We start from the raw sequence: 27,806 nt of genomic DNA on the forward strand, positions 1-27,806 counted from the left end.
CCTGCGTCAGAAAAGGCAGCCTCTCGGCTCTCATCATAAAGCAGAGCACTGGGACTCTTACTACAAATCTGACTTCTTCAACCAGTTTTGGACCCACCCTTCTACTATATCAATCTTCCCCCCCCCCTTTACCACAAGAGTAAATAGCAAAAGGTGACTACACTCCACAGTTAAGGTGAAGTCTCTGAGGAATGGTAACCTCAGGTCTTGGGATGAATTTGCCTCCTGAAATAATCCCAGTTGCCCTAGAGTAGATCAGAGACCAGTTTTCTTTCACTCTGTTTTCCACCTGGACAGTATTAAGCAGGAACGACACTGGTTTAGTGCCTCATCCAAAATGCTGCTCATCCCCTAGTGCAATCCCTGTCCTCATTCTATGATTCAGTGTCGCTCTCGGTAGGAGTCCACATCTGTGTATGGGAAATTAAGCCGTGACTTTTTGGCTACAAGAAAAGGGTCTGACCAGCTGAGCTACGATGAGGACAGCTGGCAGAACGGGCAGCAGACTGTGAGCTGTGAGTCTACTACAAACTGTTGAATTGGCGGCAAGGGCGATTACTCTTCGTTTATGCCCCTTGAAGGAGAGCTTGTTTTAAACCATACATTCCAAGCAGGTTTCAGAGACCGGTACTGTTGATCAGCTTTGTCCCCAACCTCATGAAGGATGGAATTGTTCCCACAGCAGGATTTTAAAAGCCAGCAGTGAGAGGATCAGAGCATATAAAATGGATGGCAACTCACTGCCCACTTTGACCTCCCACCCTTGTTCCTCTCTACAGTTTTATATCCCTGTATGGTGTCTCGTCCTAAATTAGATTCTAAGCACTTTGAGACACGCGCTCTTATTCTTTTTGTGTACAGCACGGCCTTGAAGTCTCTAGGTACAACTGTAATACAAATAATTATTAATAAGACCATAATCAAGGCTGTATTAGTTGATGCTGAACATTAGGGACTTACAGTAATTATAATGCCATTAAGTCATTTGAAAATAAGTAAATGCAAATCATAGGACTCTAGGAAGGAGCTGAAATTCCTTCTTGGCATTCTTCTATTACACAAACATTGGCTGCATGGCATGGAAAACAACCTTGAATCATTGTCAAAAGGTTGGGGCCTAGATCAGCTGTTCTGTGTTCTGGGCCAAGGGGACCACACATAACATAGCTGGTTATTCACTTGGGAGATATTAAGCTGTTCTAACAGGGAGGGATTACAGACTCAAAAATATCTTCCTAGTTCTCAGCATTTTTGGAAGCCGTTGTCTCCGCATTTAGTAGTACCCAGGTAAAAATCATTTTGAATATGGGAAGACTTCTGTGTAACCATTGACATTACATAGATAGAGCCATGTCTTCATTACAAAATGTGACTGACTTGGCTGTTTTGATACTGAAGACCATTGGCCCGCCCCTGGGCCAGGTGTAAGCCAGCCCAAAGCCATCACACATTGAGGTTGCTTTTCTCCCGACCCTTAAACAAGGTTTTTAAAATGTGCTGATTTGTACAAAAGCTATGTTGTGAATTAGAGACTCGTTGCATGTGTTGAGAGTAAGGAAGGTAAACACCTAGAAGTCAGGTACTAAAAGACTGCGATCCTGCTAAGTTCTAGTCTAAGAGGGCTTGTGCGTAGTTTAATTCTATGCAGATTCTGTTGTGTTTGTCTGAGCTTGTCTTGGGTGCTTATACCAAGTTACCCCATGGAATTTGTGTACCCTGTGTTGTAGCCTTTCACACCATTCAGTTTTCATTGGAGGGCTTGGTGGCCCCAACAAGCTGGTATTTATACTGTAGAACTAGCAGGGAACGGAAGTGTATATTACAGAAAAATAAGCCAATTGTCGTTCAAATTGTTTGTGTGTAGTAAAGCATCAGATAGAACAAAATGTTCCTGCAGTGTGTAACATCCTTCCTGATGTTCATCTTAATTCCTTTGTCAATTCAATGTCTCCTTTGATTTAGAGTCAATAAAACCATTCACGAGATTAGACTTTGGTGCGGAAAAAACAAGAGTAACTGTTTAATTGTAGGCTAAAAGTTAAATGGAGGCTGGCTTTTTTCAGTTGTACGTTGACAGTCGGAGTGCTGTCATTGTCTAAGCTAAAGCAGTGTCAAACACAGCCAGAACAAGATCATGGAGCTGCTGAGTTGAGAAAGAACCACAGATGTGAAACTGCTTCTCATTTCAAGGTGTATGTAGCTGCTGTAGAGCAGTATTATTAAATAGCATCCTTTTAATTGTCCCCTTTTAAGTGGTGGACTCTCCCTCCATCTAGCCTGAGAGCCAAATATGATGATTTGAAAAGTCAAAGGGACCCTCCCACTCCCTCAGTGCCCTCATTAGAGGGGAGTTCTTTATTAGCTCCCTAAACAATGGTCAGTCAGAGAAACTCAGGTTTACCCTGGCTGGAACGTCTGTGACATGGAAGCAGCTTGTCAGGATGAGTGCCAGACTGTTCACTCCACCACGTGAAACAGCAAAGTTGGGAAGTGGTTCCTTCTGGACTACCTGTTGATAGACATGACTGGTGACCTTTCCTTTCCACAGTACAACAGCAGCTTCACCCAACCCCAATACACAGAGGCTGGTGTTCCTGGATGAGAGAAGCCAGATATTAAAGTGGGTGGTTTCTAACCTGGGGGACTGGCCAGTTCAAGTGGCTGGTAATAGGATATAAAGCCTTTTACCTCGAGGCTCCAATTCAAATACATCCTGAGCTGGCAATGACCAAAATCATTTCTCTTGGTAGCTGTCCATATGGGCCACTGCAATGGTTTTTTGGTCTCCATCCAGTTCTCGGCATCTACCTCGCAAAACCTGCTGCTCCAGAAAAGATGAATTAACTGGCACCCTTGTTTGCAATCGCACAAGAGGAGCCAAGGAATGGTTGGGGTATGATGTCACTGAACTGCTTTTCGTACCAGGAGTGTTCCTTCCATGGCAGCAGTTCAGTCTGGTAAGTGTCATGAGCTTTAATTCACATGCACACCCAGAAAGGGGATTTCCCTCTTCTTTAAAATGAAAGGAACAACTGGCTCCAATGCTCAGCAGGAACTCCCCAGCATGCCACTCAGGCCTGTTGTGGAGTGCTAGAGGCAATGCAATTCCTGCAGGACATGCACTCCCAGATTTGGTGCCAGGAGGCAGATGTCTGAAAATCAGCAGTAACTGCTGCATCCTTTCCCTCTGCACCTCTTTTATGGAAGTGGTGGGTTTCTATGGGTGCTATACTCTAAATATGAGATTTTCCTTGGACAGTTCATTTCAAAGCTAGCATCATCCTACAGGGCCTATCTTGAGTGGGCCACAGGCAGCCGAACTGTATAGCCTAGATCAGGCCCTCGTTCTACAGAACATGCAGTGAAATGCTTCCCACCTCCATCCATGAGAGAGGCTTATTATAAGAACCAAAATTTGGATACCTGATCCTCTAATGCAGTGGTTCCCAAACTTTAACAACAACCTGCTAACCCCTTTCACTAAAACGTCAAGTCTCATGAACCACCCCCCCAAAAATAAATATTTCCATGGATTTTTCTCCTTACCTCAGCATAAATTATAAAAGCAGTGATCTTGGACATACAAAATTTGTTTTTATGACATGCTTATTACACACTATTTATTAATTATTATTTATCATGACAGTATTTGTATTACATTATGAAAACAGCAACACTCTTCCAAGATCTCACTTCTGTAGCTTGTATTACTTTTGATTAAGCCTATTATAAGACAAGGCTCCTATCAGAGGTGCCAGTAGAAAAAAGCGGGTAGGGGTAGGGTGACCAGATCACCAAAGACAAATATCGGGACGCAGGGGGGGGGGGGCGTGGCGGGGGGCGGGGCCAAAAAAAAAAAAAAAAAAACTTCCTCCGCAAGTGCTGGAGGGAGGCCCGGGAGACTCAGGGGAAGCGCGGGGCCGGGGTGAGTAACAGTCCGGCCTGGCCCCGAGCAGGCAGGACTCAGTTGGGTGGTTGGGAGAGGAGGGGGGCGGCCCGCGGGGCCAGGCGGCGGCTGTTCTCACCCCCGGGCAGCGGGACTCGGGAGCAGCCGCTGCTGCAGCTCCCACTGCCGCGGGGGCAGGAAGCGGCCATGGCGCTTGGCGGCTGCGGCTCTGGCGCCCCCGAACCCCCCGAGCCGGGGCCTGCTGCGGGGACCCAGCAGCGCGCACGCTGCGCCCAGCCCCTGGCCAGTCGCGTCTGGGCTGCTGCCCAGCTAGTGCTATCGCGCGGCGGCCCTGGAGTGGGGGCAGCAGGCCCCAGCCCCCCCGTCCCGCAGGGGAACGAACGGGGCTGGGCGGCCGATGCCTCCGCCCCGGGGCCACCGCGCGATAGCACCAGCTGGGCAGCCCAGACGTGCCTAGCCAGGGGCTGGGCCCAGCGTACGCGCTGCTGCAGGCCCCGGCTCGGGGGGTTCGGGGGCGCCAGAGCCGCCGAGCGCCATGGCCGCTTCCTCCCCCGTTGCCTGGCCCCGCGGGTCGCCCCCCTCCTCTCCCAACCACCCAACTGAGTCCTGCCTGCTCGGGGCCAGGCCGGACTGTTACTCACCCCGGCCCCGCGCTTCCCCTGCGTCTCCCGAGCCTCCCTCCAGCACTTGCGGAGGGAGGGGGAATGGTGAGCCGGGGAAGAGGCGGGGATTCGGGGAGGGAGCCAATCGGGGGAGGAGGGGGTGGAGTCGGGGCAGGGGGGGGGGCGCGAGCACTTCCGGGCTCGAGGCTCGGGGCATTTCCTTGTTTGTCCGGTTGTCCCGACCGCATGTCGGTCGGGACGCGGGACAAACAAGGAAATATCGGGACGGTCCCGATAAAATCGGGACGTCTGGTCACCCTAGGTAGGGGCAAAGCACTCCATGCACCCTGGGGGTTGGGGGGGTACTGCCAGAAAAGGGGGGCCCTGTAGGGGCCACTGGAAAAAAAGGTCAGGGACCCACAGGGGGGGTGTGCTGATGTGAGGGCGGCACGCGACCCTCATTGCCCCCCCCCATACTGGCACCTCTGGCTCCTATGTTTCATCAAGGAGTATCTGATGTGAAACAGCAGGAAGGTATTTAAGAAGCCAACTCAGAGTTCCTCCTACACAAGCATTCAGATCTGGAGCAGTCCAGGCAAACAGTGCATGTTACAACAAAGCTTAAACTTGTTCTTCATAATAATTTAAAAACAACAGTAGCAGCCTATTTAATTTTAAAAACAGCAAAAAATATCCACCTCACTTTCTATTTCGTAAAAGCAGTCTTGAAGTTTAAATCTCCTCCGTGTGATAGATACGCTTGCTTTGATCTGCTTAGCTCTTGGAAGTCCCCAAGACTCCGGGCTGCTGGCCCATGCTGCCCGGGGTCCCTACGGACAGGTCTGTCCGCCATTAGGGAATTTTTTCCCTGAGAACCCCCTGTAACATTGGTTCACGAACCCCAGTTTGGGAACCACTGCTCTAATGCACAAGTTCAAACAGTTTCTATAGGACAGCAGCATGTTATAAATGTTGCACACGTTTTGCTCTGCACAGTTAAAGTGCAGCCTCATGGCAAACATGAAAAATGCTATTTTATTTTTCTTCTATTTTTTTTTTAGTTGCCCATTAATACACTTCCTAAGGAGAAAAGACTGTTGGTCAAAACAACTATTATTTAAAGCCCAGACTGCTTTAAGGTTCCCTGAAGGTTACCTCTGTTCATTAAAAATGCCCATTATAATGGCTCCTCCAAACATGTAGTGTAGGGTTTTGGTTTTTTAAATATTGCTGAGTTTTAGTTCCCCTCCTCTTCAATTTTTTACAGTTGCGTTTCATGGCATTGGGCCAACGGAGAGGAATTGAAAAGTAATTTATTAATGTAACCCCATTCTAGCACTTACCAGTATTCAGGCTGTAACACAGGTGATGTAATACAATAAAAGGAAGCTGAAACTGGGTAAATCAAGGACACAAAATGAAGTATAACTTCTTTCATTAAATAAAATCATAAAAATAAACATCATTCTATTAATGTTTTTCTAGACCATAAACTTAAAATATAAGGAATTGCCCTTATTGTGTTGGAATTCTGCATTTAGCTTCATTTCGCAGATAATTGGCCCCATTATATAATTCTTCAGTCAATACTGCTGCCTCCCAGCCATCAGCATCAGACAGGTGAGCAAGGTCATCACTGGTCTGAGTAAGAGGGCAGTGCCACCATGGCACTTCCCAACTCTCTGATGCAGCTGTTATATGGAGTCCCTTGTGTATTTCATATGAATGGAGTGGAAATTGTTTTGCCTGGACCCAAGACTGATAAACTATGCCAAAGCCTTGAACATATGTTTTGTAAGATGCTTGTAGCCTCGCTCCATGAGCCAGGCCATTTTTCCTTCAATAACACTCTTAAGATTAAATTCCAAGCTGCCCAGAGTGAATGGCGGTACAAGTTAGCATGACAGTGTGATCAAGTGGTTTGCTGAAGGGCTGAGTATATTGGAAGATGGTCGAACAATGCAGGCAGGCAGTCAGCCTGGTTGTAGTCCTACAGTTTCATGATGAAGTTGGGGATGGGGCAATCTCAGTGGAGCCTGGAAGCCAGGCAAGAGTGGTGGGTCTAGAGCAGTGGTGGGCACTGTTGTAATCGTGTGCATTGTAATGTTCATTTAGGTATCCAGCTGGCTGCGTTGGGCTGATTGGCTTCAGTATTATATATTTAAGTTCTAGCCTTCCTGAAAAATGTCATGTAGCAATTTAACCCATCATCAGAATTAAAATAATAAAATTCTGCACTTTGCACCCCTTCTAATTCTGTGTTGCTGACACTGGCAACAAAAATAAGAGGCAGGAAGAGCCTTCCCTCTGAGGAAAAATTGAAGAAACCGGGACTGTGTAGTGAGGAAACAAATAGTTGGGAACATGAGCACAATGTTCCTGCAGTAATGGAGAGCATAGTGAAGGCAAATTGGCTACATTTGGGTTACTTAGACCACTCTGGGTTTTCTTGACACACAGACACCATTGTGATGGGCACATTAGAAACAGATGATTTTTCAGCTGCCACCAATGTGAATTCAGACAAATCTCATTGATGTAGTAGTGGCATTTTCTTCAGACATTTTTGGTTGACTTTAAACAAACACCTTTAGGCTCAGGAAACTAAGGTGCTTAAGAACATTAAAAAGAGAAACATTTTAGGCAGAAGAGTTTCTTTTCTTTAGGCTTCAGTAGCTTCTTCAAGTTTCTGTAGCTTCAATTTTTTTTGTTTAGTTCTTTTAGTTTTATGGCTATGCCCAGCAACTTTAGATTTAGAGCTATACAACTGCGAGACCCTATGAACACCTGCTTCTTCCCTGTCTGAAGAGTTCTGCAATAGAGCCAACCTGAGATGCAAGCAGTACTTTACTTCAGAGGCTTATTTTATTGCAGTGAATGCAAAAGGGAAAACTGGACCCAGCTGCAGCAAATAAAGACTATTCTGTATTTATAAAGCAGTGAATATGATGTGTTAAGGAGGCAGCCTTCCTACTTTCCTCTGGGAGGAGCGGTCAGACAGAGGACAATACTGTGTCATATTGTGGCCCCTGTACACTAGGAGAAAAACCCCCAGAACTATGAAAATGCCTTTTCACTCCAAAGTGGTCTGCTGCAGGGGTTAGAACACCAGTAATTTAACTGCAAGGAAGTAAACCTCATTTTTTAAAAAGTGAAATCCACTGGAGGACATGAGAAATTTGGTTTAAACCAAAACAATAGTCTACACTCTGCCTTTTGCAGTGGTTGAACTAAATTGTTTTAAAGTCACACCTTTAAGCTGACTTAAATTTTGTGTTAGTGAGTGAGCCAATTAGCCCAGTCCATCACTGACTAGAAGTTACGGACTCACTAGTCTCTCTCTGTGTCCGGCAATCTTTCAAATATAAGCTTCTTTTAAATGAGGAAAAAATAAAAGAGAGAAAATCCCTGCACTACCTTTGCCAAACTAAATGAAGGCACCTGAAATTTACCAGTTGGATTTTACTCCGGGTTAGAAATTTTCTGGAGAGCTTGAGACCTAATTTGGGACACATGAACCCAAAATATCAGCTTGTTGAAGCTTCCTTTTTTGTGAACTTTTTCTAGTTATTAACTGCAGTGTTTATACAAACTCTAGGAGCCCTGCTTAGTCCCCAGCAGGCTCCCTGGGGCATGCACTGAGAGACTCGCATCATAGCCATGAAGCCCCAGGAATACTCACAGGCTACTGCCTTTAAAAATGTGTAGGATCTGCAAATATGGAAATGGACATTTGTCATTTGAACAACCTTAACTGTCCTGTGTCCCTGCCATGTGCTGTGTATGTGTGTAATGAGGTGAGAGAGAGAGATGAAAGTGGAGATGCGCCAAAGAGCAGCAGAATTTGTGGATGGTTTTGAATCCCAAGTCGCAGTGGGAACGGGTGGGAAGTCTAGGAACCTCCCCCAGAGCATTCATGAAAAATAGATGCAATCTGGAAGGGTTTTCATGCCAAGGCAATATGACACCATCCCTCTCTCATATCTGGCTTTTAAACAGATTTGTATTTTACATTCAGTCAGATGATTCCACGTTCCCCACTGCTCCTGACACGTCTTTGACCTTGCAATAGCCTCTCGCAAAGATAGGGCTTTTTCTGGCAAGAGGCAGTTTTTCTGCTGTGCTGGATCTCCATCACCCTTCTCTCTCCCCTTCTCTTCTCCTGTTTTTCATTTCCCTCCCTTCTTCTCTAACCAATTCTTCCCTCACCCACCAGCTTAACTCTTCCCTCTACTTGCCAAGGAGACAAAGGTCAGTCTTAATTTTCACACTGCTGACACCTGAGTGCTTAACTGTGCAAACTTAACATGTTGCATTAGCATGCTTTTTGCATCTAGTTATCTAAAATTGTCATCATAATGCAATACAGGCAGGAAATTATATACAATATTACACTCAAGGACCCATGAACTCTGCAACAAGCTGGAACTAAACTCCGTGGCAAGAACTGTAGCGTTTGCAGCAGCGTCATATAAATTTTAAATGAATAATAGAATCGATTCAATAAGCTCTGTTATTTCCATTGCTATTCATTTTAGTTTGTTTATGCCGGTCACATTTTCAGTCTGCATTATGCCACACTTGTTTGTACTGACAATGCTGCAATGAATCTGAGTGGCCACTATACCTTCGCCTCTTCATTGAGGGAATGAAGAGGAGAAGCTAAGGTAGAGGATTGGCAATTTGGGACTTTTAGCACCGGGGGTGGGGGTGGGGGGAAGACCATTTGGGTTTATGGGATATTCACACTACTATGATGTTCTGCTAAAATGACCAGCAGTGAAATCTAGTCAATGTTGACACAAATCCCTAGCTTTAGTTTTCAGTTAACCACCAATGTGTCCGTTCCCGCCTCTGCAGATGCCTGAAGACAGCACTGCACTGATTTACACTCTGTGGTTTTTAAGTTATTTTCACAGTTATTTTTTAATGAAAGCCTAAATTGGTGGCACACTTCTGCAGGAAGTGATGCATTCAGCAATAAATTCCCTGGCTACAGAATCATAGATGCACAAGCCCTTATCTGCCATGCACATGCTGTAATTACATGCTATACTACAGTGTAAGACAGACTGCATTTAGATCAAATCATTGTTTTGCATTCAGGTAGGGGTTGAGAAATATAGGGTAGCAATTTCCCCCCCAAAAATTTCCCTCCTAGTATTATGGTGGAGTCTAAAGGCCCTAATTAGTATTAGAGACCAACTGTAGTAGGCTCTGTACATGAACCTTTGGGACAGTCGCTATCCCGAAGAGCTGACAGTCTAAGTAGAGAAGACAGACAAAGGGTGAGAGAAAAGGATTATCATCAACGTTTTACAGATGGGAAGCTGAGACAAAAGGCATTACGTGACCTGCCCAAGATCATACAGGAAGTCTATGGCGGAATTGAATTAAACCCAGATGCCCAGTCCAGTGCTTTATCCACAGGATCATTCTTTCTATTTGAGTCTTTTATACAATAGGGGATTGTGTTAGAGGATTTATTCCTTCACCCTTCCACCTCCCTGATCCTTCTCGCGTGAACAGAGAGCAACAATACCCGAAGTCTGAAGGTGCAAACAATTAGATGTTTATTGGGGTGAACTTCCAGCAAGCTTAATTCCAAATTCCTTTTTCCTTATTTTCAAATCCCAACTTACTTCCTGTTTGCCCCTAATTTATATAGTAATATTCTCAACTATACCTTAGCCACTCATTTTACTGAAATCTATGTAACCAATCCTAACATACTGTAACATAATTCTCTAACCAATTATATCCCACTACCCTAATTAACTTACACCTAGCAAAATTAATTATACAGCAGGCAGAAACAATTAGAGAACCAGACAGATTAACAGTAGAAAAGTGAGGGCCATAAAGATAAAACATATAGAAATGAGGGTTTCACAACCACAACTAATGAGAAGTGATTTCTTGCCAGACAGGATGCTATCAAACTAAGTTTTCTTTAACCATCTTTCTCTGGAGGTGATAGGCATTATCAGGACAGGATTGTATTCCTAATAGCCCAATACCACCTTATTTCAATGTGACTAGTTCGGAATGTGAGGATGTGACCATACACTTCCCAGATTATGGCTGCCTCTGCTGCTTAAGCAAGGCCTTCGGCTAAGAACCAGGCCTCAGACTATCCTAGTGAGAGAAGGCCCAGACACAGGCAGACTGTGATTTTGATAGGGTTACCATATCTCATAAATAAAAAAAGAGGACCCTCCACGGGCCATGGCCCCGCCCATTTCCCCACCCCTAGCCCCGCCCCAACTCCGCCCCTTCCCCCACCCTAACTCCGCCCCCTCCTCCCTCCCACTCCCAGCCAGGGGGAAAGGGCTGCCCCAGTGCTACCAGCTTCACGGTTTGCCGGGCAGCCCCCAGACCCTGCGCCCCCGGCCGGCGCTTCCCCAGCGCAGCTGGAGCCTGGGAGGGGAAGCGCCCAGCCGGGGGCGCAGGGTCTGGAGGCTGCCCAGCAAACCGTGAAGCTGGTAGCGCTCGGGCTTTGGGCAGCCCCTATGCCTCCGGACCCTGCGCCCCCAGCCGGGCACTTCCCCTCCGGGGCTCCGGCGGCTCTGCGTAACTTACACTGTATAAGTTACACAGAGCCGAAGAGGAGCAGAGCCCCCGCAGCTGGAGGCTCTGCTCCTCTTAGGCTCTAAGAGCCGGGCTGCCCCAGCGCTACCGGCTTCGGGCAGCCCCCGTGCCTCCGGACCCTGCGCCGCCGGAGCCCGGGAGGGGAAGTGCCCGGCTGGGGGCACAGGGTCCGGAGGCAAGGGGGCTGCCTGAAGCCGGTAGCTCTCGGGCAGCCCGGTTCTTAAACAGAGCCTCTGTGTCAGTTACACACAGCCCAGGGGGCTGGAGGCTTTGCTCCTCTTTGGCTCTGTGTAACTGACACTGGGTCAGTTACACAGAGCCCCGGGGGCTGGAGGCTCCAGCCGCCCCCCCTCTGTTTAAGAGCCGGGCTGCCCAAGCGCTACCGGCTTCGGGCAGCCCCCGTGCCTCCAGATCCTGCACCCCCAGCCGGGCACTTCCCGTCCCGGGCTCCGGCGGCGCAGGGTCTCCAGGCACGGGGCTGCCCGAAGCCGGTAGCTCTGGGGCAGCCCAGCTCTTAAACAGAGCCTCCAGTGGCTGGGGCTCTGTGTAACTGACACTGTGTCAGTTACACACAGCCCCGGCGGCTGGAGGCTCCAGCCGACCCCGCTCTATTTAAGAGCCGGGCTGCCCGAGCGCTACCAGCTTCGGGCAGCCCCGTGCCTCCAGAGCCTGCGCCGCCGGAGCCCGGGAGGGGAAGTGCCCGGCTGGGGGCGCAGGATCTTTTAGAAAAACTTCAAATCTTGTGAACCTGCCTCTCTTTAAAAGAAAGAACTGCGGAATAAATGGTGAGTACAAGGTTCAAAAGCAACCAGAGTTTGGTGGAAAGTACCTGCCATTTGCAGCAGGTTCAGCAGTTAACTACTGTTCACTTTGCCATTAGTGAGACAGAACCTAACTGTGGTATCAGGACATCCATTTAATGCCGACAAGGCTGTTTGGGCTGAGGTCTTAGCTGGTATGACACTGAGTCAAGTTTGAAATATTTAAACATGTTTACAGACTGGTTCTGCCAATAATCCCTACACACATGAACAGCCATTCTATAAATGGGGGGGGGGAGGAGGGAAGTTACTAGCATTTGAATCCAGTAAAGGGGTTTATTAAAACAATTTTCAACCAAATAACTACTGGTTTAAAATTTATTAAAAGTATTACTAATCTTTCAAAATCAAAACAGACTTCCACTAAAATAAAATAATAGGTTGAGCTAACTACATCATAGCTATCTAATTTTCCCTACCCAAATTGTTTATTCACTATGGGTGAAATTGGATAACTAAAAGATATGCTCAAAACGTGATCCTTTCTGGCCATGGAAACTATGTAGAAATTCCAGCAAGGCCCAGAGTCATCTTCTACTCCATACAATTCTCTCTTCACAACTGACAGTTATGATCTACTCCCTGAGTAAATGGTAGGCAAATTTTCTGAGGGGAGCTGATAAAATCTCCATTGTTTTTCTGGGTACTTCCCCCACACTGTAAGAATTAGCTGGATTGATTTCAGCTAGACTTCATTCAAGCAACACTCATTTTGATGTAATTTGAAAATATCAATCCTTAGCTCTAGGTGCTTGTTTAATTAAAAAACACAGAACTATCCCATGTAACCTCTTTGGTCCAGTGATCAGGTTGTCAATATAGAATGCTCTGAAGAACTGATAGTGCTTTCCATCTTCAAACTGCTATACAACAGTTAACCCTCACAATATTTAGGTAGGTAGGTAGCTGCTGTTACCCTCTTTTATAAATGGGGAAACAGAGACTTGGTTAAAAATCACACAGTAAACCACTGGCTGAGCTCAGGAGTTCCTGGCATAGGACTGAGATCCAATCCTCTAGATCCTGCTGTCTCCTTGTTCTTGTTTTTACAGATCTGAATAGTGTTATTCATATAACTTGCTTCAGCATTAAAGCTCTTGCTGTGTTTCAGAAGTCAGAGTAGAGAGTAAATGTCTGTGTGCTTTGAAAAGCTTCTGTAGAATAATAGTGCTGAAATCCAATTTTGTGCATGAATAAAACATTTAGGAACAAATACAGGCCAGCCTCACACTGGACTGAAATATAATTGGGCCTCATCTAGGCCTTAGCGTCTTGAGATTAGTTTATTGGCAGCAGGGCCCCTAACATGAGTGAACGTTTGTGACCGAATGCAGTCTCTCATTGTTTTCTTTCTCTATCACATTAGATACATCTAGGAAGTTTGCATTGTGACAAGAGCATTTCTTCCCCCTCTGCTTAGGTTACGTTACTGCAGATGAAACTCTGTACTGGCATTTTTTAACATGTCTGGCAACTTCAGATACTAAAGATAAATAGTGATAATTAGTGTTTGTATAACACATTGCCTTAACTATGCCATAGGGTAAACCTGAGATACCAGTGTCTGGAATCTAATTTTCAGAGAGGCCTGCCCTATAACCTTTGTTCAGATGTCTGGGAGGAAAGTAAATAAAAACTTGTGCAAAAGAAATAAAGAAAAAGCAAACACGTATACAGTAAATGTATATGTTTAGTGCAAGTGACCTAATGCCATATTATACTCAAGAATTTAGACACAATAGGCTGGAAGTTCAAACTATGGCTCCTACAGCAGTTACACCTCTACCCCAAGATAGAATACGAATTTGGATATAACGTGGTAAAGCAGCGCTTGGGGGGAGGGTTGCACCCTCCTGCGGATCAAAGCAAGTTTGATATAACGTGGTTTCACCTATAACGCAATAAGATTTTTTGGCTCCCGAGGACAGCGTTATAGCGGGGTAGAGGTATATAACTGCCCCTTTGCACATATGTAATAATGGGAAAATATTTATTCTCCAAAATATTGTATAATTGCAATGGTGCCCTATTATAGGCGCTGAGAGAACTATAACATTAACTTCTCTGTTTTTTGTACATTTCGGTTGTTAACTGTAATATTAACGATAAAAAATGCCTTCAAAGCTCTTCCAAGCTGGAAGAAACTGAAAGGCGAGAGAAGGCTTGTAGATGATTTGAGAGCTACAATTATACAAGTGTTCTTTGATATTTAGCCTCTGTTGCTTTTATATTCTTTGGATTAACTCTGCAAGTGGCTGTGATAATATGCAGACATGCCTGGGAAGTTTAGCTAGAAGTTGACATACATTTTTGTGGACTAGAAGTTGAAATGTACCCTTACATAGAAACTATGAGTGGAACAAAAATGACTTCCAGCATCCATATCTGAAATCTTTGCTAATGTGCCTCTTAAAAGTATTTGAATTGTACACTGGAATCATTAGTTTGCTGATTAAGTGTTCTCTTGTCAGTGTGTTTATTGGTTAGCTTACTATCCAGAAAGTTTTCTGTCTTTCATTGGACTGGTTGGGGGAGGAGGACTATTTGTTTATATTAAATTGAAGTTAGTTTAAGAAAAATTGTGCTGTTTTTCTAGATTCCCTGGATGTTTTTAAAGGCTCTTCAAAAATATTCTAAGTCCCAGATAAAATTAATTTTCATGTAAAATATCCTATAAGCCAGCATGCAACTACTGATCTACAAATAACTGTTTCCTGGCTACTCACAAACAGAAGGCTTTTAGTCTTTGTGAAAAAGTTGCAATGCTACTTCTAGGAATAAGTAAAGGAAATTCTCTTGTGAATGAAATCCTTGTGTCATTCTTCAGAGTGAGAAGTTGGGTGATACCTATGCAGTTTAGAATTTACATAATGAAATTAACAGTGACACCAAAATTACCTTCATTGTGGAAAAACGGAATAAAGAGTTCATGAAAATTAATTTGACTTGCCAATAGACAAATGAACACTTAGTTCTTGTATTCACAGGTGTAGCTGAAATTAAGCAGTATGTAAATCAGCCCACATCATTAGTGCTGTATTACAGTTCTAACTATGCAGGTTCAGTGGATAATAACTTAACTTTCCTTGATGATCAAGAAAACATGCTATATCTTGCCCTCATGCCCCTGTTTTAAAGCAGAAAGCTGCATAACCCTCCGTTTAAATTATGCATATCTGTTATTCTGCCAGTCACCAAATAAGAAAGATTATAGGGCAGATTAGGTGTCCTTCAGAGTGCCTAGGAAAATTGCAGCCTGATCCAGGACACAGGCACATAAATCCAAGAGATCAAAACAAGGTCCAATGGCTCTGGAATTGTCACTATTATCAATGGCAACTTCAGTACAGTGATGCAAAATGGTCTTTTTCCTCTCAAATGGATTATTTTTTCATTATGCCTTGCAGACCTGAATTTATTTTAATATTTACCATAGAATAAAAAAACATGCCAAAGTATTGACTCTTGGTTGTCAGTACTCATTTTGTTCCACTTAATGTAGATGTCAAAATGCTATTTTTATACAACGGATCCTGTGACTTCTGTTCTATTAAATGCAAATTTACTAAAAAGGATGGTGAAAATTGTTTAAACATTTGTCTTCTGTCTGCTCATAGCACAAACTAGCATAAACCAGCATTTTCTCTATCTGGTAACATTTTATTTTAGATTCCTCTTTTGGAAGAGGAATATAAATTTTATGCTGTGTTTTCCTTAAAGTACACTTTGTTAATTTTGTCTTAATAATTCAGCTACATGACATTTTTCCATAAATAGTCTCCTTTTATTTTTCATAATTTGCCTAAATAATCCCAAACTTTCTTCACTAATTAAAATAAAAGATGACATAGTACTTCAGCACCTACTCTTGTTCATCATAATATGAGAAAGATAAGCTAATTATTTAAATAAAGTGAAATGTTAAAAAATTAAAAGTAACTGCTGAGTTATTTCATAGAGAAACCCAAAGAATAAACTCTACAGATTAAAAAAAAGACTTGTAACAAAACAAGTAAGGAGATAGAAGTGGGGAAGGAGAGAGAGGATTTCAACTAAAATACAAAAAGAAGAACAGGAGGACTTGTGGCACCTTAGAGACTAACAAATTTATTAGAGCATAAGCTTTCGTGGACTACAGCCCACTTCTTCGGATGCATATAGAAACATATATGCATCCGAAGAAGTGGGCTGTAGTCCACGAAAGCTTATGCTCTAATAAATTTGTTAGTCTCTAAGGTGCCACAAGTCCTCCTGTTCTTCTTTTTGCGGATACAGACTAACACGGCTGCTACTCTGAAACTAAAATACAATGCAAGATAGACTACTAATTTAGGATATTAATCTCTTTCAAGGGGAAACAAAACATCTTGTCAACTACATATACAGCAAGACAATGAATTAAATTAAACACAGTATTTAAATAAGATTTAAATTTGTGTTTGGATAAGGATTAATACAAGACATTCAAACAAATGTACTATATGATTTGTTTATAACTGTGGAACATCACCCTCCAAATGTTGAAGTGTATAACAAATATTAGAGCTGGTTAAAAAAATGGATATTTTTCTCATAGAAAGTGGAGAGTTTTAATTTGAAAAGTTAATGTTTTGTTTTGTGTTTGGCTGACAATCTACATTTTTTTTTTAATTAAAAGTCTACATTTTCTGCAGAAAGCAGACACTTTCTGTGAAAACTTGTTTAATTAAAAAAAATTCAACCAGCCCATATAAATATATAAAACACCTATTTTACAGGTTAAAAATATTTAATATAACATTTCCCCCCTGTTTTTAAAGAGTCCTTTATTAGGGGAAAACGAAGGAGTTTGCATGTCCAAGTTTTAGAAAGAATTTTCAGGATGCATTTGGTAAACATATATTAATTTTAAAGCTACTACCTGATTTCTTTTCAATTTGGCTTGATTTATAGATCTCATTGATACCTAAAAATTAAGTTAAGTCTCAGAATATTGTTTCAGCAGTTTTATTGGCATGACCATTTAAATTAATCAAATGGAAACCGTCGGGTGCTTAAATCTGCACTGGGGGGGGCTGTAGCTAAATTGCTCTAAGAGGCTTAACCTTGAACTGCTATCAAGGGCAAAACATATTTCTCCCACCTTGTGGTTGCAGAGGGCACTCCCTGCAACAGAATGATGGTAGTTCTGTTTAGGAGTCATGGCACTCAACTGGGTTTGGGAGACCCAGGGTCTAGTCTAGAGGTGGGCAAACTACGGCCCGCGGGCCACATCTGGCTCACAGGACTGTCCTGCCCGGTCCCCAAGCTCCTGGCCCGGGAGGCTAGCCCTGGCCCCTCCCCCACTGTTCCCCTTCCCCCGCAGCCTCAGCTCGCTCGCTCTGCCGCCGGCGCAATGCTCTGGTGGGGCTGTGAGCTCCTGGGACAGCGCAGAGCCTGGCCTGACCCAGCGGCGGCGCGACTGTAGTGCCACCAGCCACTGGTGCTCCAGGCAGTGCGGTAAGGGAACAGGGAGCGGGGGGGGGGGGGGGGGGGTTGGATAGAGGGCAGGGGAGTTCAGGGTGGTGGTCAAGGGGTGGGGGTGTGGATTGGGGGTTGGGTGGTCAGGGGGAACAGGGGGTTGAATGGGGGCAGGGGTCCTGGGGGGGCAGTCAGGAAGGAGTGGGGGTTGGATGGGGTGGCAGGGGGCAATCAGGGGACAGGGAGAAGGGGTGGTTGGATGGGGCAAGGCCCGGGGGGGCCCCCATCAGGAATGAGAGGAGGGGTTGGATGGGGCGGTGGAGGTCCGGGGGCGGTCAGGTGACAGGGAGCGGGGTGTGTGTGTGGATGGGGCAGGGGTCTCAGGGGGGCTGTCAGGGAAAAGGGGGGGTGGATGGGGCAGAGCAAGGACTAGACAAACTTTTTTGAGGGCCATGACCCCCTCCCCTAACCGGCCTTCCATACACTTTACGAAACCGGATGTGGTTTGGATACCTAATAAAGTGGATGGGCCTCACACAAATAGACAATGCAAAATCCACTCAGGCTGCAGAGTAACCCCCTTGACACGCCACTCCAGGCTATGAAATGGAAGAGGAGTCTGGCTTCCTCTGCATAACTTGCACTATGTGGGCCTGGTTCTGCCAGGTGAGGGGCATCTTAGTTCCCATTGACTTGGAGTTCTGGATGTTAAGCATCTTGCAGGAGATGAATCTGTATAACTGTGAATCCTATGGTACAGCTGTTGCTGAGACCTTAGCTGCAGCATGCAGAGAGCAAGATGGTTCCACTTACTTTCTCTGCCCCTACCCCTTTCCCATACAACTGCTCCACTGACAGCTATGATGCTTTAGTGTTGAGGAGAATTTTGTGCAGGCCACATATGGGTGAATTTTACCCTCTAAAATACATTATTTTACACCTCAGCCCTGTTCATAAATTGGATGCTACAGAACTTAATGGGTAAGAGGTTAAACAAGCAGAAACAAACTCAAGATAATTATTATGGGGACTAGACTAAGTTTGCATCAGAAGCTATTACAAGGAAAAAGACAGGAATAAAATATAAATAAAAATAAATGCTTGCTAGATAGGTGGCTAGACATTTGAGCTCCATAGCTTCTTTCCATCCTTGATTATAGAAAAACCACCCAGAGCTCATGTTTATAAAATACAGAGATCAAAAACAAAATTACTTTAATATAAAGAATTTCAAAAGCATGACTTTTCTGTTAATATGAATTATGCATTTCTTCTTTGTTTGTTTAATCAAGATGCATTAATATTTTGTTTCCTGTTACTGAATATCATGATGTAGATACACAGCAGCGTATCTTGATATTATAGTAGAGAGGCCTGGCTGCATTTGTACTCTGCAGAATAGCTCAACAAAATATTAAATAAAGGAAATGCACTCTTCTCCCAACACACACATGCTCATCAGATAAACTGAAGGGCTGTGACCCTGTTATAGTACAGGGTAAGGTAATGGATTAACACTCCAGACTTTTAAGTCAATTATAATATGTCTTATCCTCTTAACAATAAGTCTGCCTTAGTTGAGTAGATCATTCCTGTCAATGAACAGCTGCCCAGTATGAAACATTTATCAGTAAATATCACTTCTTGTGTAGTTGTCAACCTAAAATGCCAGTGTTACAACATAACAGCATTCTAAGAGCAGGTTTCATAAATATTATTCACAGCAATTCCTAAATCTTCAGTAATGTTTATTTCATTATTATAATTGATTTTCAGCAAATACAAGAGCTCAATTCATAAATTAAAAGATTTAATAAGCATACTTCTTTGTATTGTATTTGCTTTTTTCCTCATGCAAAAGACTATATACAATCGTAAAAGGAAACTACCAAGAACAGACCTAAGAGTGCTAAGACAATCACATAGGGTTTTTTTTTTCTTGATAGGAAATACTTATTAAAAGAGCCATCACAAACTTATAGCTGGCATTGAGGGAAAACAGGACTCCCAAAGAGAATTGTGCACCTGAGTTTATTTTAAAAAGATGTAAACTCATTCTTGATGTGTCACTTCTAAGTGCATGTAAAAATAGTTTAGCAACGATCTATTGGAACTAGAAAACAAACTGAGTTATTTCATTTCACATCTTAGGCTGCTTTTGAAGAAAATGTTAGATTTTTTCAATGTCCTAATCCAGTGGTTCCCAAACTTGTTCCGCCGCTTGTGCAGGGAAAGACCCTGGCGGGCCGGGCCAGTTTGTTTACCGGCCGTGTCCGCAGGTTCGGCCGATCGCGGCTCCCAGTGGCTGCGGTTCGCTGCTCCAGGCCAATGGGAGCTGCGGGAAACAGCGCGGGCTGAGGGACATACTGGCTGTCGCTTCCCACAGCTCCCATTGGAGCAGCGAACCGCGGCCACTGAGAGCCTCAATCGGCCAAACCTGCCGATCCGCCCGGGGCTTTCCCTGCACAAGTGGCGGAACAAGTTTGGGAACCACTGTCCTAATCTATAAGAAAGGTTGAAATGGAACTGAATTTTTAGGCCCATGAATTTTGTCCCTCAGTGTGCCATAAAGAGCTGTCAAACAAAAGAATATTGCAGGAATGGAGTAGTGCTTTTAAAAAAATAAAAAAATAAAAAAAAAATACAAATTTAAGCCATGCAATCAGCAGGGAGAAATACATCTTGTATAAGAGTCTTACTTCACATCTTTTACAATTCTTCCTCTGCTTTTCTTTTTTGGCCAACATTATTTAAACCACAGCCAGCAATGTCTTCCTTGAACTTTCATGAACTCCAGCAGCATAAGCTAGCTCAGTAGTAATAATAGTTCAAAAACAACTCCCACCCAGATTGCATGCTTTTCTTCCATTATGGATGACCATAATAAGCAACACTCCTCCCAAGCAAGGGACACAATATGCATCAGAATTTCAAGAACACCCTGGCATGTATGCATAGTCATTGCCATGTGCTTCAGAGACAAAGCAAACTTCCATTTCCCTGAACTATTGATTTTTTTCCTTCTAGATACAATATAATGGGATAATGTCAGGGACAGGGTGGGGGGAAAACAATGTTCACCTAGCAAAAAAGAATTGGAGGGAGAAACGAAATCATATTGTCTGTGGGCTCACTAGAGATTGTTTATAGAATTTTATTACTCACAACAAAGGTCACATCTTCGTTAATTTGCACTACAAAATGACATCAACAGGCTCTCTAAAACCAATATCCATTACCTAAAGTTACATAGAAAATACGAGAAAATTGAGCAAAACAAAACCCCAGATCTGGCATTCAACTTAAATGGTTTTAGTGGATACTTAACAGCAAAATGCCATATTAATAGCGGCCATAATGAGGCCTTGGATTGTAGGAGTTGTAGCCATAGTCGTATTGGGGGTAGTAAGACTGTCCTTGTCTGTGCTGTTGATAGCTGTTACCCCAGCTTCTTCCTGGCCACTGATTAGATCTATTACCACCTTGCCAGTCATGCCTGTCCCCTCTGCCTCTGAACTGCCTGCCATCTTGAAACCTGTAATAAAAAGAAATTTGCATAAACACCAGCTTTGAGATTTTAAAGAGGGAAGGTTTTGAACTGTTTCACAAACAAACTATTTTAGTGTAGTCCTAAAATCTGGCTCCAGTTATGTAAACACACAAACAACTGCTAATCTTTTTTAGGGCAAAATACATGTCAAAGATGTGATTATTCAAAGCTATCCTAGGACCCAAGGTAGGAAGATAGGTCAACTACTTACTACAATGTAACAAACTACTGGCTGTCTTACAGGGGAAAAAAAATTTCAGCCTTTGTACAAACCATTCAAAATGAAATAAAAGGAATGGATTACTAAAATTTAGCTTAAAAATTCACATAATTAATTCGTAAAACAGATTTTTAAAGAATAACTTCCTCAACAATCATCATTTTTGGTAAACTGTGAAGTTACTGACAAGTTAGTAGAATGATGAAAACATTGAAATCGTTTATTTTTAGAAGAATAAAGCCCCAATCCAGCAAGCACTGAAGCACCTTCTTAACTTTATGCATATAAGAAATTCTACTAGTGTATCTAAGTGTTTGCAGGCCTGGGGCCTAAGTAACTTAATATGAAATCCAGTCCCAGCAGTACTAAAAAGAAAAAGAAATTTTTTGCCTGGGCATCAAATGCAGGAATTGTCCTTTTTTCAGTCCCAAAAATCAAGTGTCAATATCCAAGCTTAAGGGATCAACACTCCCAGCCTGGAAAAAAAACAGTATAATTCAAAACATTTTTGGCAGGCATATAATATGATCTTCCAGTGCACTTGCGAGAGGGAGATATATTCTATGCTCCTTACAAATAGACAAAAGAACTGCAATCTAGCCTAGTCACAATTATATTTTTTGCTAGTTGTACAAAAAAAAAAAAAAATCACGTCACTGGTGTGCTACTTGGCAGAGTCAGTTTTCTGTTGACAATTATGCTTCCAAAGACAAGCTGTTTGTGGTTTAGCAGACAAACCTCTGATCTTTCCCCTTTAAAAAATAAATCAGTTCATGGCCAAGCAGCAATGGGCCCCAAGGGCAATGATTTAAGTGGTTCCAGCTCATTCTTTACAGAATAGCAGTTTGGTTCATACTCTTATATAGAATGAAAAAAAAACACTGTCAGTATTAGTTTAGCAAAATCCTATCTTTTACCCTGGAGAGATCTGAGTTTCTTTCAAATCAAGAAACCTGCCAAATAATGGGGAGCATACAGCAAACCTGCTTCTCTTTATTCTAAAGCAGACAAACATCTTAGAGTGCTAGCTATGACATCAATATGTGTTTATGAAACTAACAAAGATTTAAAAATCAGTACCGGTCTCTATTTCTTTGGTTACCACCAGATCTGTTTTTCCATTCTTCTACTAGAGGAGGTGGATCTGTTGGGCGTTTTAAATACTCTTGATATTCCTCATCATCTGATGTAAATCGATGAGAAAACATCTCTTCATAATTCAGAGGAACTTCGGTTGAGGAAGTCATTCTGAAATACTATTAGACAAAATACAATTGCAGCAGCTTAAAAAAAAAAACATGAAAAGGACAGCTACCAAATCCACGTAGTGAAAATTGAGGTAATGAAGTGTGTTACATTTTAAAATGTTACGTATTGGACTGACTATCCTGATACTGCCTTAACTATTCTGTAAATGAAGATTCAGGTAAGTACTAACTAATTTTCTTTCACTGCCTTAACTTTGTACTGGACCACTTCTAAGACAGAAAAAGTAGTCCAGTCTCCATGTGTTTACAATCTTTGACACCTACAGTGGGATTGCCATCAGACATTCAAAATGTAATGGGAGGTTTTTGAGACACCTATCTACTAGCAACTGAACTGAAACCATCAACTTATTACACCTCAGCCACCTAACAGAGAGAGCTATTATACAGCAATTATGTTTAGGTCACTTCCGACCTGGGTTGTAATACAATCAGTCAAATAAAGGCCTCACATTTCTGTCTGAGAGCCACTTGGAAACAATTGGTGGACTCCAGGCATCATGTCTGTGACCTGCCCACAGCAAGGGAGATTTTTTAGGCCGTGGGGGGAGGTGGGCCATGGGAGAGGACAGGAGTCAAGCTAAGACACAGACAGCAATGCATGGGGCATGTAAACTAACAGCAGAGCTTGGGGCACTGCTAGAGACCCCCCCCCCTTCAGCCTCCCCTCCCATCATACACAGCCCCTCCAGCCTCCAACACAGCCTTCCACACCCCCTGCCCCTTCCAGTCCCCATAGACACAGCCCCACAAACAGTCCTCTGCCCCTTCCAGTCCCCATAGACACTGCTCCTCCAGTCCCACACACAGTCCCACAGCCACAGGGCTGCTGGAAGGTGGGGGGGGGGGCAAGTAGGGCAATTTGCCACAGGCCATGCAAGGGTCCCCACGAGAATATAGTATTCTATAGTATTGCAACTTTTTTTTATGGAAGCCCCCCCCCCAAATTGCTTTGCCCCAGGCCCCCTGAATCCTCTGGACAGCACTGCATAGACACAGCCCCCTGCCCTCTCCAATCCCCATAGACACAGCCCCACAAACAGACCCCATAGACAGTCCCCACAGACACAGCCCCCTGCCCCCTCCCACCCCATAGACACAGCCCCACAAACAGACCCCATAGACAGTCCCCGCAGACACAGCCCCCTCCCCCTCCAGCCCCACAGCCTCCCGCCCTTCCAAAGCTCCCATAGACACAGCGTCACCCCGCCACCCGCAACACCTCCTCCCCTCCAGCCTTCCCGCAGAGCTCCAGCCCTCTCCCGCCAACCCCCTCACCCAGAGCCCGCAGCCGCCACAGTCCAAAGCCTTCCCGCAGCACGAGCCCTTCCTCTTCCGGGCCGGGGCCTCACCCCCCGCCCTGCTTCCAGCTTCCGCCGCCGCCGCCGCCGCCGCCGCGGGGGGAGGGGGCGCAGCCGAAGCGCTGCAGGGGCGGGAGGGAGCGGCTGTGACCCGTAAGGAGCGGTGGGTTCTGAGGCTGGGCAGCGCAATGTTCTCCCGGGACTGGGCCGCAGCGCTTGACGTGCCCGTAGCAAGGCCTGCTGCGTGTAGGTCATTCAAAACAGGTTAAAAGGCCTTTGGTTCGGGACCCAGCCCAAGCCCCGTGTGTAGTTCCTAACATCCTTAGTCTGCAAACACCTGCCCAGGTGACGCAGCGGGACTGCTAAGGTGCATGGAGTTACTGACGGGCATAAGTGTTTGCAGTTGCTGAAGACTTTCTTTGCAATTCGAGGTCTTGATTATTATTCAGCCAGGGCACCTAGACTAGTCAGCATCTGCCGCTGCTGTGCTTTACTTCCTGGGATAAATCCTTCTTTTAAGACAAAGAACTAGTTAGTTGTTTCCTCTTCTTCTAGATCTCTGTGATGTGAAATTTCTCAGGCCAGTTCAACCAAGTGTGTTTCCGGCATGTGAAGGCTAGAACTGATGTGAGCAACTTTACATACTCATTAGGAAAGGTAGTTATCACTGTCAGAGCTCATTGAGTACTGCACATGCAACCTCCTCTGTATTTTAATGTATGGCTTTTATTTAGCATAGGATGTGGTATGCTTCTTACATCAGTGTAGTGTTAGTGTGTGTGCGTCTCTTCTGTAAAATAGTAACAATGTTCTAAACAAAAAAGCAATGCATAAGATACCAGTATTTTCCAACTCTGCTTTGTAGTTCTCTGTGCTGAGAATTTTGGAGCCTAACCCTTCTTAGTATCTCAGATTACATCAAAGGACATTCATTACTATTCAGAGAATACATATTTGAGGCTAAGGTGGGATGAAGTGATTTATCATGTAAAGCGTAGAGGAAAAACGCTGCAATATTAGTGGCCTTGGCAAGTTTTGAAATCACACTAAGTGAAGGGGAAAAAATAACTGGAGCAAAATCCTGCAAACGGTTATGCCCTTGATCACAGTTACCCACACATGGAGTCCTATTGAAGTTAATGGGACTCTGCCTGGGAGTAACTACTCAAAGGAGTAACTTTGCAGGATTGGAGGTTATCTCCTAATTCTGTAAAGATTTATGTATGCGTTGTACTTTATACATTATGGGCTTGACCTGAAGCCCCGTGAAGTACAAGTAGGAATCAGAAATATGTGGCTTTTTCAGGGACTATTAGAGTGTATTTTATTTAAAGGGTAATATAAAATACTTGAGCTTTAACAGAAAAACAATATTCAAATTGATAAAATTCACACAGCACACTTTATGCTTACTTATACCAATTCTATCTAACTGCATATCTTTAAAAAGTTGATCATTTTGCTCAATCCTATAGAGTTCAAAGGCAACTTGATTGCTTTATGTATAAAAGTTTTTGAAATTGTGTGAAGTGTGATTTCCTGTTTTATGGCTAATTTTGTGTTAGCACAGAAGGGTCTATTCTTTGCGTTGTGTATACGGCCCTGCTTTAGCAAGCTACTTACACAACAACCTAAAGTTAAGCATTATGAGTTGAGCCCCCCAGAACCCGCTCCCCCCAACTCTACCCCCCCCCACCTGCCTAAGGCTCTGGGAGGGAGTTTGGGGACTGCAGGGTGTGTGGGGAGGGGGTGCAGGCTCTGGGAGGGAGTTTGGGAGTGAGGGGGTGTGTGGGAAGGGGGAAGTTGGGAAACCATTGAAAAACTTGCCGGGAACGGACAGGAGTGGAAGAGCTTCATCACTGCCCTAAACACCAGAGATGTAATGGGTACTAACTAACCTTGATTAACCCATCTTCACACAGGAGAAAACATACAGATGATGGGATAGCTCAGGATAGCACCAATATTTTAACACTTTATGTTGTATGTAGTTGGGCATTTGTAGTTGAATCTGCACTTCACGTGGTCTTGTTCTTCAGGCTACAAGAATCCATGAGAACGGACATAGCAGATGTGATCAAGATGGCAGCAGGCACCTTAGAAATACCTTAGATAAATACACGATACTGATGCTCAACCTGTACATAGACAAGGTTTAAGGGCCATATTTTAAAGGTATCTAGGTGCCTACACATGTTGATTGGCACCTAGTAGCATTTTTAAAATCATGACGGTGCCTAACTCAATGGAAGTTAGATACCTAGGCACTTTTGCAAATCTAACTAGGCATCTGTCTGCATTTTGAGGTATCTAAATACCTTTAAGATCTGATCCTAAGTGTTTTCAGAATCAGGCCCTTGGCAATTCTCTTTCCATTCCTGCTATCGCCTTCTTCCTTGTAGTTGTCTCTAAATAACCTATGAGTTCTCTTTCTACAATCAACCTCACCTAATCAGCAATACTGCAATTTACTACCATGTGACAAAGCCCCCCATCATTCCTGACTATTCTTTGAATTAATTTTAGCACATCAAACATCTCTTCTAAACTTTAACTAAGAACTGTTCCCTTCAGTCCATCTGTGCTTAATGGAACTCTTTCAGGAAGGTGTTAAATGCTCTTTGACTAAACAGAGGAACATACACTGTAAAAAAAATTAATAGTTCAGTTTATCCGGAAAATAATGGGGAAGGAAAATATTTCATAGAATGTCTAGTGTTGTTAATTTTTGCTATTTTATCATGAGTCTCATAATATCTGGTGATTTTCTTAAAGGCCCCGCTTCTGGAATCATGTGATTTCATGAGAATTTCAGTTTTCATTTAAAAGAAAAACTAAGTTTCTAACTCTCATGCTCGTGGAGAAAATCTTCAAAACGTGACCTAAGTGTGCCCTGATGGCTCAAAAACTAAGAGGCAAATAAAAAGAACCGGAAATTTGATTCAAAATGTTATTTGTTTAAAATCTGATAATTTTTCTGCCAATCTCATAAGTTTTGGGGGCCTGACTCATGATCTTAGAACAATTGGGATGGTTAGCACAGGCCTTTTAATGAAACATTGACATGGTACCAAGAAAAAGGAAATTGCAATTTTTATATATTTCTTTAACTTCCAACAGGAGGAGTCCTTTTAATCAAGACTAATATGTACTTTGAGAAATCAACTAAAGAATTAACACCACTTGCAACTGTGTCCGCTCTGACCAAAGGAGAATGTGCTTATATATGGGCAAAGTCTATGCAAGCAGAGATTCCTCCAAAGAAAGCATCATAGATCATGTTGGTATGAGAAGGAGAAAGAAGAAAATGCTGCTTCTGTCAAATATTACTTTATTGTTAGTTTATTTATTATGAAAGCTAAGATTTCCTCTTGGTTTCCAAATCTTTTCACAGATTTCATGTTAGTTATTTGAATGCTTTCATTTTCTTTTTCTCTGTTGTAGTCTATTTGATATTAAAAGTTTTCTCTTTTTTGTAAAATCAAAAATGGACTGCTCAAATTATTTTACTATGGGAAAGGGTAGTGTCTGACATGTTAAAGAGAGCATGACCTTGTGCTCTGGCCAGAGGCAGGTAAAAGAGGTGGGAGTGAAAACTTCTTGCTGATTATGAGCTGAGAGAGGCTGCAGTTTCTGCACATGAGATACTATAAGAAGCCAGAGGGCAACTCAATGAGTAAATGATAATAAATTATTAGTTAGCATCATACAGTCACAATGAAAGATAGCAGTAGTAAGGCTATTTTGTAGCCTGATACCACAAAAATACGCAGAATTGTGTTCTTTCTTTAGAGCCTTCTGCACTTACAAAATGGGTCCTCATTGTTGGATGTTATTCTCTTGGCTAGAGAGGATCTTTGCCTGGATGATTCTCATTTAAGTAACAAGAAAAGCTGAGATATGGCAGATGTTACTGACAGATTTGTTAAAGTCTGTGTAGTAATTCTATCAGATCGCTACATTGTCTTCATGTGTTTAAAAATGTTCTTTCCACACCTCCACGTGAGATTGTAATGTGGAGCACACAAAGGAACAGAATGCACGATTCCCATCAACTATGCTCAGCACAAGAATATTTCTAAAAGAGCACTTCCTTCCCTTAACAAT

The 27,806-nt window shown here is 43.5% G+C and overlaps 1 protein-coding gene and 1 long non-coding RNA gene across 2 annotated transcripts; one reads left to right on the forward strand and one right to left on the reverse strand.

Annotated features, from left to right (window-relative positions):
• Positions 1–20,498: 20,498 nt before the first annotated feature.
• Positions 20,499–23,812, reverse strand: RAMAC (RNA guanine-7 methyltransferase activating subunit). Its single transcript, XM_005307242.5, has 3 exons — positions 23,677–23,812; positions 22,211–22,386; positions 20,499–20,895 (listed from the first exon to the last, which is right to left on the reverse strand). Exons 2-3 carry the CDS (start codon positions 22,375–22,377, stop codon positions 20,703–20,705), a joined length of 360 nt encoding a protein of 119 aa, XP_005307299.1. The 5' UTR covers positions 22,378–22,386; positions 23,677–23,812; the 3' UTR covers positions 20,499–20,702.
• A 10-nt stretch (positions 23,813–23,822) lies between these two features.
• LOC135973913 (uncharacterized) lies at positions 23,823–27,307 on the forward strand. Its single transcript, XR_010590976.1, has 3 exons — positions 23,823–23,945; positions 24,255–24,356; positions 26,820–27,307. It is a non-coding gene; the product is annotated as an uncharacterized LOC135973913 (long non-coding RNA).
• The last annotated feature ends 499 nt before the right edge of the window (positions 27,308–27,806 follow it).

The sequence above is a fragment of the Chrysemys picta genome, chromosome 10 (genome assembly GCF_011386835.1).
Source record: "Chrysemys picta bellii isolate R12L10 chromosome 10, ASM1138683v2, whole genome shotgun sequence".
NCBI lineage: Eukaryota > Metazoa > Chordata > Testudines > Emydidae > Chrysemys > Chrysemys picta.

Bases quoted from the DNA above. Each gene is read 5' to 3' on its own strand.
- RAMAC (XM_005307242.5), bottom strand. From the start codon at position 22,377: ATGACTTCCTCAACCGAAGTTCCTCTGAATTATGAAGAGATGTTTTCT. The intron at 20,896-22,210 runs GTACTGATTTTT...TTTTTATTACAG, and splicing joins AACCAAAGAAATAGAGACCG to GTTTCAAGATGGCAGGCAGT.